Source organism: Uloborus diversus, chromosome 6, assembly GCF_026930045.1.
Source record: "Uloborus diversus isolate 005 chromosome 6, Udiv.v.3.1, whole genome shotgun sequence".
In the NCBI taxonomy this organism is placed as follows: Eukaryota; Metazoa; Arthropoda; class Arachnida; order Araneae; family Uloboridae; genus Uloborus; species Uloborus diversus.
Window position 1 is genome coordinate 76027540 of NC_072736.1, and position 15090 is coordinate 76042629.

At 33.6% G+C, this 15090-nt stretch overlaps 1 protein-coding gene across 1 annotated transcript in view; it reads left to right on the plus strand.

The window, feature by feature from the left end:
- The window catches only part of LOC129223909 (myosin-1-like), a 31551-nt gene extending 19519 nt beyond the window's left edge, over nucleotides 1–12032 (plus strand). Inside the window, exons 3-5 of the mRNA XM_054858289.1 lie at nucleotides 6953–7081; nucleotides 9828–9894; nucleotides 11845–12032. Of these exons, the coding sequence (XP_054714264.1) occupies nucleotides 6953–7081; nucleotides 9828–9860 (162 nt within the window). The 3' untranslated portion in view covers nucleotides 9861–9894; nucleotides 11845–12032. The remainder of the gene's footprint in view (nucleotides 1–6952; nucleotides 7082–9827; nucleotides 9895–11844) is intronic.
- Nucleotides 12033–15090: the final 3058 nt, after the last annotated feature.

Genomic DNA, 15090 nt, shown 5'->3' on the forward strand with positions numbered 1-15090 from the left:
TTCCAGCTTGTGAACATTGTATTTTTCTATTGAGTTCATCATTTATAATAGATTTCAAGCAAATTCACGTAGTCCCTAAGATTGGTAAACGAACTTGAACGATATTTGCACTCGGCCCACAGATTTGGACAGCAGCCAAAAAAATTTCTTTTAAAACAATTATTAGAATTTTACTCGCTCACCCATATGCAAAATGGCAACAGGAAAGAAATAAAAATTCCTGATTAACGTTTTGTTGATTAACGTTTTAATTAATATATCCGCTAATTAACGTCGCACAATTACGAGATTGGTCCTATTGTTTTCTTTGGAAAATTTCGAATTGATCGGTATTTCGTTTGACTCTCGATTCGCAGCGGTTCTCGAGAAGATCAATCTTCAGACAGACAGACAGACGGACGCGAACACATTTTAATATTAAAGTGGATTTTAAAGTCGATTTTTAATCAAACACATGCTTTATGCAATGCGAACAATTTCATTACTTTAGATCAAATGTTTCTCTATTTTCTAAACGACAACATTTAACAAAGTATTTTCCCTAAAACTACTCTAAAGGAGTGAAAAAATGATTAGAATAACAAAACAAACTATCCTTAATGAATAATTGCAAGTATAAGCAAAATTATTGAAGAAAAATTGAAAAAAATCACAATTAGTCTAATAATTTTCACACCTCTGTAATTTACCAGACAGAAATTGTGAATAAATTAAGCCAAAACGATTTATATTTTACTGAAATAGCGAATTAATTTTTAACAACTCTTTAAAACTTGGTAAAGTTTTCTTTTTATTCATAAAACAAACTCACTGGTGCGCGAAATATTTTCACAAATTTTCACTGGTCCTCGTAAAAAAAAGTTAAAAATCTCGTATAGAGTAGGGTGGGTCAATATTTTTGTTGTTTAAAAATCGAAATTGCCTGTGTCGAGATAAGTTGTGTACTGGTATCAAAAATGTTTTAAAAATTATTTTGAAATCAAACTATTTTTAGGCTTCTCGCCAGGCCCTTAAAGTTTCGCTAAATACATTAGAGATGAGATTTTAACTGAGTTTTTAAAAAATTGTACGAGTAGACATTTTTGTCGCCAATAGCAAAACGAGTTAGTTGCTTAGTAAAATGACTTGTCCATAGAAAAAATCATTCTGATATCGATATCGTACGATAGTGAGGTCCTCCTATGGAGTGGTAAAAATCGTACTATTTGCAAAACTTCGATATTTTTTAGAAGATATTTTATTTTACGCATTTCTAAAAAATAAACTCATTTTATAACTTTTTTCTTCGATCATTACACTACAGACTGACTCTTTTGAACCAATGATACATTGTCTATAATGATACATAGACAAAGCAGTCTATTTATTGCTGTAAGTCTCCTGCCATGAAACAGCATTCCTGGTGATTTCATGGACAACATTTTTAAGCAATTTTCAGAACATATAGCTTCTTATACTTGAGGCAACCATTTTTGATCATTACGAAGTACATTATATGCATTTACTGTGGGCAGATTAGCAGCAATTTTTTTAACTTCACAACTGGTAGTTGCTCACCTGCGTCCAGAAGTTTCCCCATAGGACCATAGCACAATATCAAAAGGGTCTATAATATATCCATCTATAGGGAAGCCATAAGAAATGACATACAGGTAGCTAGTTTGCATGCTACTGAAATATGAGCCACTGTAACAAAATTAAACGGCAAGGAAATCTGCATGTGATGATGAACTCGAAAATTTATGCAATACGTTGCTTCTAACTTTACCGCAACATAATCTCAGGAAAGATATTTCAGCCAAATGATTCAAATTTTAAGAAATGGCCAGAGTTGTTCTTGTTGGAGGAAATCTGGCGAGAAGATTTTTTTATGATTTTACATCAACAAAGTAGTGCGTTACTCTAAAAGTATCTTTCGAATTTCATGGACATAAAGAAGTCTATTGAAAAAGCAAGCGAGGCTGCAAAAGAAAATGAAAAAAATAAATTCAAGATGGTAAAAAATCTTTATCGTTTGGTACCTCAACATGTAAGCATCATGAAATGTAACTGAGCATCTGTGAACAAATCACGAATGATGTCTGCTTTCAAACAAGAATTTTCGAAAGACCACAGATCTTCGAGGAGAATGTATATGAGGAAGTAGAGAGCTAAAATCAGAATAGGAAGCTATAACTCAGTGTAGTAAGGAAAATAATAGATGCTAAATTTGTTAATAGGCAAAACAAAATATCTGGAAGTGATATAAATAGCCAACATCATCAATATGAAAGAATTAGGTGCATTAGATAATCCGCAATACAACAATAGTAGTTGCAGTGCGGAAACTGAAAAATTTTGATTCTGATGAATCTTTACTCTCTGTCCGGATGTCTGGATGTCTGTAGGATGTCTGTGACGCGCATAGCGCCTAGACCGTTCGGCCGATTTTCAAGAAATTTGGCAAAAAGTTAGTTTGTAGCATGGGGGTGTGCGAAGCGATTTTTCTAAAATTCGATTTTATTCTTTTTCTATTTCAATTTTAAGACCCTTTTCCGGAGCAAAATTATCATAAGAAGGACGAATAAATTACGAAATTATCATGACGTGGAATGGGAGAGCGAATGAACATAGGCAATTGGCGAGAAATTCGTCATCCATTATTTGTAAATATACAGGCGAACCAAATGAACTTTTAATTTTCAACTACGGGCAAAGCCGTGCGGGTACCACTAGTATTTCATAAAATGACATCTCTATTACCAGGATTAGCAATGGGTTTAGATAGGAGTTGAGTGAGCCGAAGAGGTGCTATGATAGCAAATGCTACTCTTGAAGATTGTGACTTGTTAACGCAGAAGACACTACAGGGAACAATAAATATAAAATAGTCCAATGAAGAAAGGAAGTTCGCCTGGACATGTAAAATAATTCAGTAGGAGATTCCACGTTACAGACATCACATTTCGATTAGTTTACTCCGGATTTACTTGCAATCGGATGGATTGGAACAACAGTTACTGCTGGTCACTACCAATTATTGTGAAGTTCATAAAAATCACTGCCGATCTACACACAGAAAATGCTGATGTGTTCTGAGCATTTTCCAAAAAACGTCGTCCTGCAAATCACTAGGAGAGATCCCTCATACATTGGCGTCCCAATGCGAGGTCACGACAGGTCACTGTGCCCTTCCAAAAATTTTCTTTATTCGGTTTATACTTGTCTGATAATTCGGCAAAAATGGGGACATAATTGCAATTTTTAAGTTTCCGAATGTATTTTCTCCTCAAACACGTATTTTATCATTCGGCAAAATTTAGAGTTCCACTCGACAAATTGAGAATTTCTGCCCGCCCGAAGTTTTTGGTTCGGGGTACCCCTGCTCTCATGACAGGTGGCTTACAATAACAAATAGACTGCATTGCACGGAATAGGTAAACAGGTACTGAAGAAGTAAAGTGTTGTGTTATTATAGAGGAGGAGAGGAGGTTTAAAATGTGACTTATTTTTTTTTTAAATAATTTAAATAAATGTTCTGCTTCAAAAAGTTAAAATATCAAAATCGTGCAAATAACACGAATTTCACCTGCCCAGCGGAAAGCTTAAATATTATACGATTTCAGATTAATTTATTTTCCAAGAACAAAGCATCTTACTATGCAACTATGTTCTTTATTGACAAATATTTAAAAGACATTTACACATCTTTACTAATAATAAAGCTGAAAGTCTCTCAGTCCGGAGGATGTCTGGATGTCTGGATGTCTGTAGGGTGTCTGTGACGCGCATAGCGCCTAGATCGTTCGGCCGATTTTCAGGAAATTTGGCACAAAGTTAGTATGTAGCATGGGAGTTTGCACCTCGAAGCGATTTTTCGAAAATTCGATTTTGTTCTTTTTCTATTCCAATTTTAAGCCCATTTTTCACAGAAATTTAATAAAATTGGAAAGAATTTGCTCTGAAAATTACCTTTCTTTTCTTTACTTCTTTATCTTTCTTCTTTTCTTTTCTTCTTTACTAATAATAAAGCTGAAAGTCTCTCTGTCCCGAGGATGTCTGAATGTCTGTAGGATGTCTGTGACGCGCATAGCGCCTAGACCGTTCGGCCGATTTTCATGAAATTTGGCACGAAGTTAGTTTGTAGCATGAAAGTGTGCACCTCGAAGCGATTTTTCGAAAATTCGATTTTGTTCTTTTTTTATTCCAATTTTAAGCCCATTTTTCATAGAAATTTAATAAAATGGGAAAGAATCTTTATCTTTATCTTCTTTATCTTTACTAATAATAAAGCTGAAAGTCTCTCTGTCCGGAGGATGTCTGGATGTCTGTAGGATGTCTGTGACGCGCATAGCGCCTAAACCGTTCGGCCGATTTTCATGAAATTTGGCCCAAAGTTAGTTTGTGGCATGGGGGTGTGCACCTCGAAGCGATTTTTCGAAAATTCGTTGTGGTTCTTTTTCTATTCCAATTTTAAGAACAAAATTATCATAAGATGGACGAGTAAATTACGAAATTATCATAACGTGGAACCGTAACATGGGCACAAGCCAATTGGCGAGATACGAAATTATCATAATGTGGAACCGTTACAATCCAACTGGCGAGAAAATTCACCATACATTATTTGTAAATATACAGGCGAACCAAAAGACCTTTTGATTTTTCTATTACGGGCAAAGCCGTGCGGGTATCACTAGTAAAAATTAAAGTATTAATAATTCAAATCTGTGTGTGTGTGTGTTTATATATATATATATATATATATATATATATATATATATATATATATATATATATATATATATATATATATATATATATATATATATATTTATATATATATTTGGCGAAACTTCAAGACAATGCCTAAATATATTTTTATTTCAAAACATTTTTTTACATATACAGTCGAGTCTCAACTTACGCGAGGGATGCGTTCCAAGACCCCTCGCGTAAGTTGAAATTTCGCGTTGTAGAAAAAGGTATGTGTAAAAACTTTTATAAACATACCCAATTATTTTAGACACTTTTAAACAATATCTCAAACTTAGATAAAAATGGAACAACGTTTAAAAGCACAAAAAGGATAAAAAGTTTTTTAAAATGCACACATGTTTCGAAGGCAATAGCCTCCTTCCTCAGTGCGAAATGAACAAATAGAAGAATCAAGGTCAAGGGAGAGTTTAAATACGTAACCGAAAAAACATTGACCAATCAGCTATCAGCGTATTGCTATCGCCTTCGAAAGGATCGATTCGATTTTCTTTTCAGGGGGCTAATGCTTTCGAAACATGTCTGCGTTTTCAAAAAACTTTTTATCCTTTTTGTGTTTTTAAGCGTTGTTCCATTTTTATCTAATTTACCTTGCACAAAGCTATCGCTTTTCAATATCTCAAACTATTAAAAACCATTTCTTAACTATACATTACTGTTTCTTACATAAAAAAACTGAATATTTATTTGTATTAAAAAAAAAAGAAAACATTTTATTCCACAGAAAATACTGCTACGATGAACAAAATTAATGATGAATGGGAAAGAAAGATATACTTAAACCAGTACGGGGTACATACAGTATGTAGTAAGAAAAACAAATGCACAATAGCTGTAATGTACAGTAGATCCAGTAATGATATTTGTAACTTAAAAAAAGTGAAGATGATGACGATTTATGCTGAGTGATCAAATCGTTATTCTTTTTTATTCATAAACACACAATACAGTTGCTTCACTTGTTTTTTTATAACGTTTCCATCTGTGGCAACACTTCTCTTTCTAGTTTCTTAAATTCACAATATCACAATACAAGAGCAGCTTCCATTTTCATAATTTTTGCAGTTTGCTTAGATGAACACGGTGAACTTTTATGGATTTCCTTTTTTTGACTTTTAATTGTATATATATGCAAGATTCACTCTTACCTAATTGTCGTGCTATATTCAACGCATTTTAAAGTTGTTCAAACACATAAAATCTCTCGCTTTTCTTTAATTGTCGGAATTTTTTTCTTTTTCTTTCTATCTTCACAAATTTTAGATGAAACAGCTCTCATAGGTGTCATTGTATTTCATAAACTTTTATATTTAGAATGAAAAAAAAATAAAGGGAAACTGATTAGTAGTTATTTGCGTAAGCGATGTTTAGACTAGTACGGTGGGGGAACTTCCGCTGCCAGTGATGCTAAAGGAATGAAGGTGAATTCACCAAAAATACATTTTTAGTAGCCAATAACAAAGCCGATACTTACACACCGCGATTTCCTTTCGAAAATTTTCGTGTTGCGGGCGAGGAATTCGAGTTAAGTCTAAAGTTTTTTTAGTGGTGAAAAAAATCGCGTTATAGCCATTTCGCGTAAGTCGGATCGCGTTGTAGCGGGAGTCGACTGTACACAGCTTTTCCACCACAGCCAATTTCGATTTTAAAACAATAAATAAAAACCGACCCACCCTAGTGTAGACGCAAATCTTAACGCATTGAAAGTTTATCGTTGATGGATTTCAGCATCTGATCGAATCTTTCGGAGGAAGCTTGTTGAGACGGCATTAGGTTGTTGTGGGCTGTATGTACTGTCCACCTTTGAGAAGTTGAGCTATGGCCTTGAGCAAATCAATTTCTATCATGGGAGACCAATCAGTAAGAAAAGGAATTGTTAGGCGCAGAGTTGGGCTACCATTGCACCCCTTTTACTTGGGAGAAAATCCTGTACCGCTTGCTACTTCTTACCTGAATTAGTACGCTGCTCTTTGCCAAATGGGCAATAATACTGCAAACTAAATCCGCAAGTTCTTAAGCCGTTTTTCCTCACAATTATTTCAACAAATGGAATCGTTTAATCGATCGGGCAGCGGAGTTCAACTCGCCATGGGTGGACAGCAGTACATATGATGAAGAAAACTGGTTAATGACCTGAGTTAGCATGCTAATATACATCTATTGGAACTAGGTAGTTACTTACACTTTTTTTCCCCAGGAATTGCAATCTGCTTATGATGATGCTCAACGAAACATTAATGATGCACTAGAAGAGATGAGTATCTGGCAAAGTAAATGCAAATCTCTCAAAAAGGAAATGGATCGACTGAAGGAAGAAGTTGAGCAGGTAATTAAGTACAGGCGTCCCTTGAATAACACGGTTAATTCGATCCGTGTGGTATCGAAACCGTGTTATACGAGATTTTTTAAAAAATAACTTTTTAGCTTATTTTTTACACTAATTAATCATGTACATAGTAAAAATGATGTCAATATGCATCGTGTTGCATCGAAACCGTGTTTCGTGTTGTATCGAAACCGCGATTTGTGTTATATCGGAACCGTGTTTTACGAGATTTAGAAATAATGTGAATCAAGGGATGTGCACCGTGTTATATCGAAACCAAGTATCATAAAAACAAAGTAAAAATTTATTAGAGTTATTATCAAACATTAACAAAATGTATTAAACAAAAATGAAATTCCATCTGTTTAAAACATAACTTTCGTGTTTATCAAAACCATGAAGTATTAAATTCAAGTTTTCTATACCGCGTAAGATCGAAATCGTGTTATAATAATCGCAAATTTGGTAACGTGTAATATCGAAACCGTGTTGTGCAAGTACCGTTTTATACGAAGGACGCCTATACTTCTATGTTTGCGTTCCTCTTCAATGAAAATGGCTTACTTGGGTTTCCTTAAACCGCACATCTGTTTTAAAGTTAAAAAATCACCTTTTTGATTAAAAAGTAAAATACGAAGCAAAAACGTAGAGGAAAAGGGGGCACATGTGAACATTTTTTTTCATTTCTTAATTTCTCAAAAAATAGTTTCAATTTCTCACAGAAAAAGAGTCTCCATAATTGAACAGTCTTTTCTTTGTGCCATGAATTTTTTTTCAGATTTTTAAAAAAATATTTCTATACTTTATGGAATTTTGAAAAAATGTCTTCAATTGTTCACATGTGCCTCTATGGGGGGCAGATGTGAACAAGCTTGGGGCACATGTGAACACGATTGAAAAATGCAGGACGAGCATCATATTTCGACGAAAAACTCGTTATAATGAAGCATATACGTATATACTAATTACATTTAACAGTTTGTGACCTATACTGTATCAGTTTGAATTGCACAGTAGCTGTCATTAAGAAAATATTTTTTCTGAATTACAGAACTTTGCTCACTGTCAAATTTTAAAGTTTCGTAGCATGTTCTAATCGATAGATCAACAGAAAAAAGTCTTATAAGTCTACTAAACAATACAAAGAATATTTTATTATGTAAAGTAGATTCTTGTTATATAGTACGTTTGAACTTCATACAGAATATGATGATGAATTTTTAAAAAAATTCTAAACTTCAGTTTTTAGTTAAAGGAAAATAATGTGTCTTAATTTTCCGTGCAAATATTATATACCACTAAATTTTTAGCCAACTATTTGAAAAAAATAATAATAAAATAAATAATAGTAATTATGTAATAATAATTGACAATAAATTTACAAACTGATTGCAGCAAAACAATAATTATAAATCTCTACATCTCTTTTAACACTTATAATAGGCCTACACTAATATTTATATTTGCGGAGAGAATGTGGGAGCTGTTCACAAGTGCCCCGGCACCTACCTTAGAACTAATTTTCAAAAATAAAGAATTTTTAATTTAATTACAAAATTTAAACACTGGCATAAATTACGTGAATGTTCTTATAATGGTGTGCAATAATTAAAGTTAGCGTATTAGTTAGTTTAAAATATGTTTTTACACTAAGAAGACAATGATATAAGTACATCAGCATCTGCTAAGACAAAGAAGCTGTCACCACAGGAACATAAACTGGCTCTTTGCTCTGAAAGTTTGGTTAAATAATAGCGCTGATACTCCTATTACTTGAGACTTTTTTGAGATTTTTTTGCTTGACGTTATTTTAGTAAAACATACCATGATCACATGTGCCCCGTGTTCACATGTGCCCCCTTTTCCCCTATGTGAACGATGTTATTTTCTTATTTTACGCAGGTATCTTATTGTACTCTTGCTGTGCATTATACATTTTTTAAGCATTTTCATATAGGGACTTTTATGTTCGGAATGTTGACAAATGTAGTGATTAAATATTGATGATAAATTTCTAATTTGAGTACAATGTCTGTAGTTTAATTGTAAACAATCGGTGTCATTTTGAATACCCAGTGGACAAAATCAGTGTGTACAGTTCAACCACCGATTAGATGGAGAGGCAAACTTCCAGTTTGCAGGCGGAAATGGACGCATCTATTGGTTTCCAGGGATGCCAGCTTTTGCAGGTGTATGTTAGCCTTTAAATTAAGCAAAGTCTCATTCAAATGAGAGGAGCACGTGCCTCAAATTTTTACTTTCCCTCCCTTAATCAGATACAGTCATCTTAACAGGACGTTTGCCAATTCTATATAATCCGTAGTCAAACTGTTAACATCTTTTATTTATTTATTTATTTATTTATTTATTTATTCTTTTTCTCTCTCTTCACAATTAGTTCAAACTGAAAGACACGCGTTTTAGAATCGAGGCCATCTTTATCGGGTAACGTGTAGGCCTAAATCACCAACAGGTACTGTAATGCACCAACATGATTAGAAACACATTCTTGAATCCAAAATTTTAGAACTATACATTCATAATCTAAAACAGAAGTTTAAAATACTGATTAAAAAAATCTAATCTGAGTGAAAACACTTAGTCAGCACCAAAAAAAAAAAAAAAAACAGTGTTGTTTCTTTTATTTGTATTAAGTTCAAGCAATAATTGCGGGGGGGGGGGATATTGACCCCACTCAATTTATGCGTTTTTATGCTTACTAATTTCTTTTTATTTTTTTTAACAGGCAGTACACAAGAAAAGCAAAAACTATGACTGATGGAATTCCAGAAGAGGTTGCATAACATAATTCAGTAAGATAATTCAAAAAAGTATATATACCTTAGCGTTTTCAATAGATGTAAATCAAGTGATGTATCTTTAATCGCAAACTACAAAAAAAAGTTTCAATATATAACATTTAAGTTTCTTTCAAATGTGTCTTGTTTATTAATGTGTACAGAGTAATTAAGCATTATAGCAAGACTGATCTAAAAAATCGTAAACAGTTTTTAAATTGAATCAATAACAAAAATAGCGTCTTTAAAGATCAAAGTTTGAAAACTATTGCATGCACACATTTCAGGGATTGCAAGAAAGCCTCTTTTCAGCGCAGAAAAGTTTTTGAAAGTTTCCAGTACGTGCAATAGATAATTACTTACACAAGTTTATGAATGTATTTAATTAATGATTAAATTTTATTCTTACTCTATAAATAAGTATTGTGGAAGAGCATTGCCAAAATTTTTGCGAAAACATGCTTAAATGCACAAATTCAGGCTTGTGGACCCCTAGTTAAATCTCATGCATCCCGATTTTTTTTTTTCTTTCGTTGACATAGTCTGTTTTTAGGTATGGATACCTGGGGTGGGGTAGGCACGGGTACAGGATTTCACGAAGAGATGGGTTTTATTTATTTACATTTGTGTGTGTGTGTGTGTGTGCTTTTTTTTTCTCAATATGAGAACATTTTAAACATTCATAAAAACATTTCACGTACCAAATAATTCATTGCTGTGTGATGGTTACAATCAAGAGCGTAGTGATTGTGCATTTTAGGGATCAACCCCACAGAACTCACGTTTTGAGCCATTATCAATCCTAGGATGGTATTTTACACACATGTAAGAACTTTTATGACCTCCCCCCTCCTTCTTCCCCTTTCTGCGGTTAGGTAAACTTTGGTTGCGCTATTGGCAATAAATTTTATTCATTTTACTGCTTCCTCCAAATCGAACATTTTTATCTGTTCACTATTCGGCTTTTTGCATAAAGTATTAAAACTTGTGCAAAATATTTATAAAAACATATTACGTAAATCAGGTTTTATGTTACGAAATAATAATAAACTAAACAGGAAGAATTTATGTAAGACTAAAAAAAAAATTAACAAGCCAATGCTTTTTCAAAAAGCATAATTTCCGTTGGTAAAGAGCGAACTATCGTAAATTGCATCAAAACTTCAAACAAAATGCTCGAATAAAAAAGGTATACAAACAATAACAATGAAGTTTATATAACTTAAATGTACATTTTCTTCAAGTTGCTATTAATCATTATTATTTCCTCAACGGGAGATTTTTCACCCCCAAACCCACCCTTTGGTTACGGCCCAGGGGGTCCTTGGACCCCTACTTTGGAAATCCTGCAACAGATAATGAAAAATAAATATACTAATAAAAAAAATCAGCGACATGCGTCATGGGTTTTATTTTAATTTTGAGAATATATTGTTGGATTATTTTAAAAAAAAACTAGATTTTTTGGTCAGCTCTTCCTTTAAAGAAGTGAGAGTGCTCTTTAGACAGTGGTGTACGTAGCATAGGTGACATCCGGGGCGGTAATTTGTAGTGTCCCGCGCGCGCACACACATACACACACACACACACACACACACACACACACACACACACACACACACACAGAAACGCAAAAATAATATTCTATGCAAGCATATAGTATTCGCTCTATGATGTGGGGTGGAAGAGAAGAGGAATTCGGTGGGGGTTTTGTCCCCGAAAACTCTTCAAATTTGTAGCATTAAAAATGCATTTTAGCTTAATATTTTTATCAAGCTAATATTTTTACTAAACCCCCGTAGCGACGCCACTGCTTTTGATAGCATGGAGCAGAATTCGATTCAAGATATAATAACAGTAAAACTTTTTTTAAGAACTGTACAAAAAACTTATTACCATGTTTAGCAATTTTGCACTTGTTTACGCCTAGTTAAGCAAAACTAATGATCTATTTTTCTTTTTCAGAATCATGATGTTTGAGTGAAAATCCTTTTCCCCGTAGATTTTCATTTTATCTGTAATAGACAATGTTTTGTGAACATCTTTCAAAGACATGGCAGTGTGTTAACATCCTGTTGTCATTCTTCAAATGATTAATATTGTCTCCTGAATGACAAAACTTTGTATTTATCAAATAAATACTAAAAAAATAGTTTTCCATTTTTCTGTTCTGCTTTTGAAAATTTAAATTGTAAATATCTAAATCGAAGTTAAAAAAAATACGTAGGCTGTTCAATAAGTAATAATACTAATTTTACTGCCGTGAAACCACTCATAGGAATGTTAATTCCTGTGGCATGTGAAATGTGTGTGGTCTGTATTAACAAAAGCTACCGATAGTTGGCACGTACATACTCATGTTCCTGAGTATCACCTGTTTGAATTGAAGCCTGTAGGTGGGCGCCTACAAGACGCAGCCAGTTGACAAAATGGAAGCGTTGTAGGATCAAAGTTATGCGATTAAAGTTTATTTTCGTCTGCAAAAATCAGCATCGGAGATCTTCGATAATGATACGTGAAGTTTTCAACGATGAAGCAATGTTTAGAGTCAGTATTTTTTGCTGACATAAAGCTTTTAAGGAAGACAGGCAAAATATAGGAGATATTAAACAGAGGGACGACACCTTCATCGTCCAACTCAGAAACAATGATTAACACTGCCGCTATTATCATCAAGTGGAATCTCAGAAATAACTTACATCAGTGAGTTCTGGCTGTTTCTCAACTTAAGAAACAATTACGGCGCAAACATACTAAAAGCAACAAAGCATGTCTAAACTCTGCGGAGGCGGCTTTGAAATAGCTCTCACAAACGTAAAGTTCACAAGTTTTTAAGAAGTGGATAGAACGTTGGAATAAATGCATTTAGTCCCGCAGAAGTTATTCTTTTAAAAAAAAAACACGTAAATTATGCCGATTAAAGTTGCTCTGTATTTTTTATAAATTTAGTCTTATTACTTATTGAGCAGCCCTCGTTTGAGTTTTATTGCATGATGTACTAAGACGCACACTATTTGATTTTGGTTCTTTGTCAAAGAAGTTGATCGAATTTTCGTCAGTTTTCAGGTAACACACGTAACGTTTCAACGTTTCATAAACGTTTTAAAATGGCTGCCATAACTTTGAAAATGGTTTAAAAACGTTTACGAAACGAAGTATGTTGCTCGAGTTGGTATCTCAACTGTGTCATTTCTGATAAAGTTTTGATATGTTCAATGTATGCTTCTCGTGTGGACACATTCTAGTACTATTTTATTTGTTCAGTTTATAACTAATTTTTTTTCCTGTATTGTATTTTGTTTTAATTTCAATCTGATTTTCTTGAAAAACAATACTATTTTTTTCCCCATACTGGAATTAATGTTAACTCTCTGGAACACAGAATAAATACACACAATATTCAAGCAGCAACACAGCACAACATAAGCACTTGTTAACTTCCACGGACTAGATCATTTGTAGAAAACACAGAAGTATTTGAAGAGATTAAAACAAGGGAAATAAATTCCCTAGAAATAATTGGAACTCAAAAGCAGTGTCCCTAAGTAAAGCGTAAAATGCTCCACAAGATATTCAAATGCAGCAGTTGGCTGGCAACTGAAAAAAAAATTGTTTTAAATGTTACTATTAAAGTCCCAAATCTGGTAAATGTCGACATTGGCCGGTAAATGTCAACATTCACATACCAGAGATATTGGCGATGGACCGAATACATATGCAGGGGCGTACCAAACGTAAATTTTTGGGAAGGTAGAAATCCTCAATTTGCCTACTGGAGCTCCAAATTTTGCTGAACGGAACTCCAAATTTCGCCGTCAAATGATAATTTTGCCGAATAGGAAATTTTTGGATGGTCACAGCGACCTTCCATTGGAGAGCCCCTGTGCTTATGGTAAATCACTGGTGAATTTTCGCATTGTCCAATATCAGTCTTTTATGGGAATTGTCACAGGTGTATGTATGATAAGGAAAGAGCTAGGGGTCTAGGGTTCCCTCTTTCTCCAAATTAGCTGACTGGTATTGCTTAGCCAAAAATTGTGTTCATAAATTTTGGGGGGGGGGGGGGGGAAGAACTGATTTTAATGCGGTGTTTTCATCATATGGTACTATTATGCTGCGTCATTCACAAAAAAAAAAAAAAAAAAAATTCGTTCTTTAATGCTCATATATTTAGCAGTAACTTACCGCTCCATAAGCCAAGGCTAAGGCCCTGGTATACTGCATGTACTCATTTATTTGTTCGTGGTTTAACTTTTTTATTTGTAAAGATATCGAGATAAGAAACTACTAAACGCTTCACACACACAAAAATTATTCATTGAGTTCGCTAGATCCTTCTCAACAAGTCTTCTTTAAAAAGTTAAAAATCGAATATGAGTTATTTTTCGTCTCTCTGAAGTATCATCGTCCTTTGAATTTGTAATATTTACTTCTTTAAAACGAGAAGTAAATATTAAAAATGCTTGATTACGAATGACCAAATTTTTATTTCTGTGGAAAATGCTTAATTTAAAAAAAAATCAAAGCAAGTGGTCATTGAGAACATTTAAAAAGTGACACAGTTTATCCCATGGCTGGGGAGTCAGAGTCAGAGTCGGACTGATTTTTGGGTAAAGGAGTCGGAGTCGTTCGAAAGCATGCCGACTCCGACTTCGACGCCGGATTTCTTTTTTTTTCTTTAATTTTTATCGACTGTCCTTGCATTTTTTTAAAAAACTGACTACTAATTAATTTGATTACATGTATAAAGGTCTAATAATAATAGGTCTATTAATAAGAAATAAAGTAAAAAAGTAGGTACCCGTAACAGCTACCAGGTACCTACGCTATCTCCTAGATTGCTTCTTTTCTAATTTTATTTAGCTGATAGCAAATGTCAACAAACAGTTTTGTTGCCTAACATTTTCTAAGTAATCACTTTCAAATAAAAATAATAATATATTTTTTACCTCGATCTCAGTTATAAAATTGTAAAAGGAATGTATGTATCGCTTGAGCAAGTCGGGAACTTTTGAGGGTGCTTGGTCAATTCAAAAAAGTATTGGCACTAAAGCGCAAATTCAAAAGATCTGATAAAATATAAATGTTTCTTTTTTATTTTTTTAAATCTAAAGACTTTATCTGAGAAAGCTTGGTTATCACTGAAAAGTACATAATAAAATTAGTATGTGATTTATTGGTTGCAACACTCAACAGTTGCGGTTAATCCTA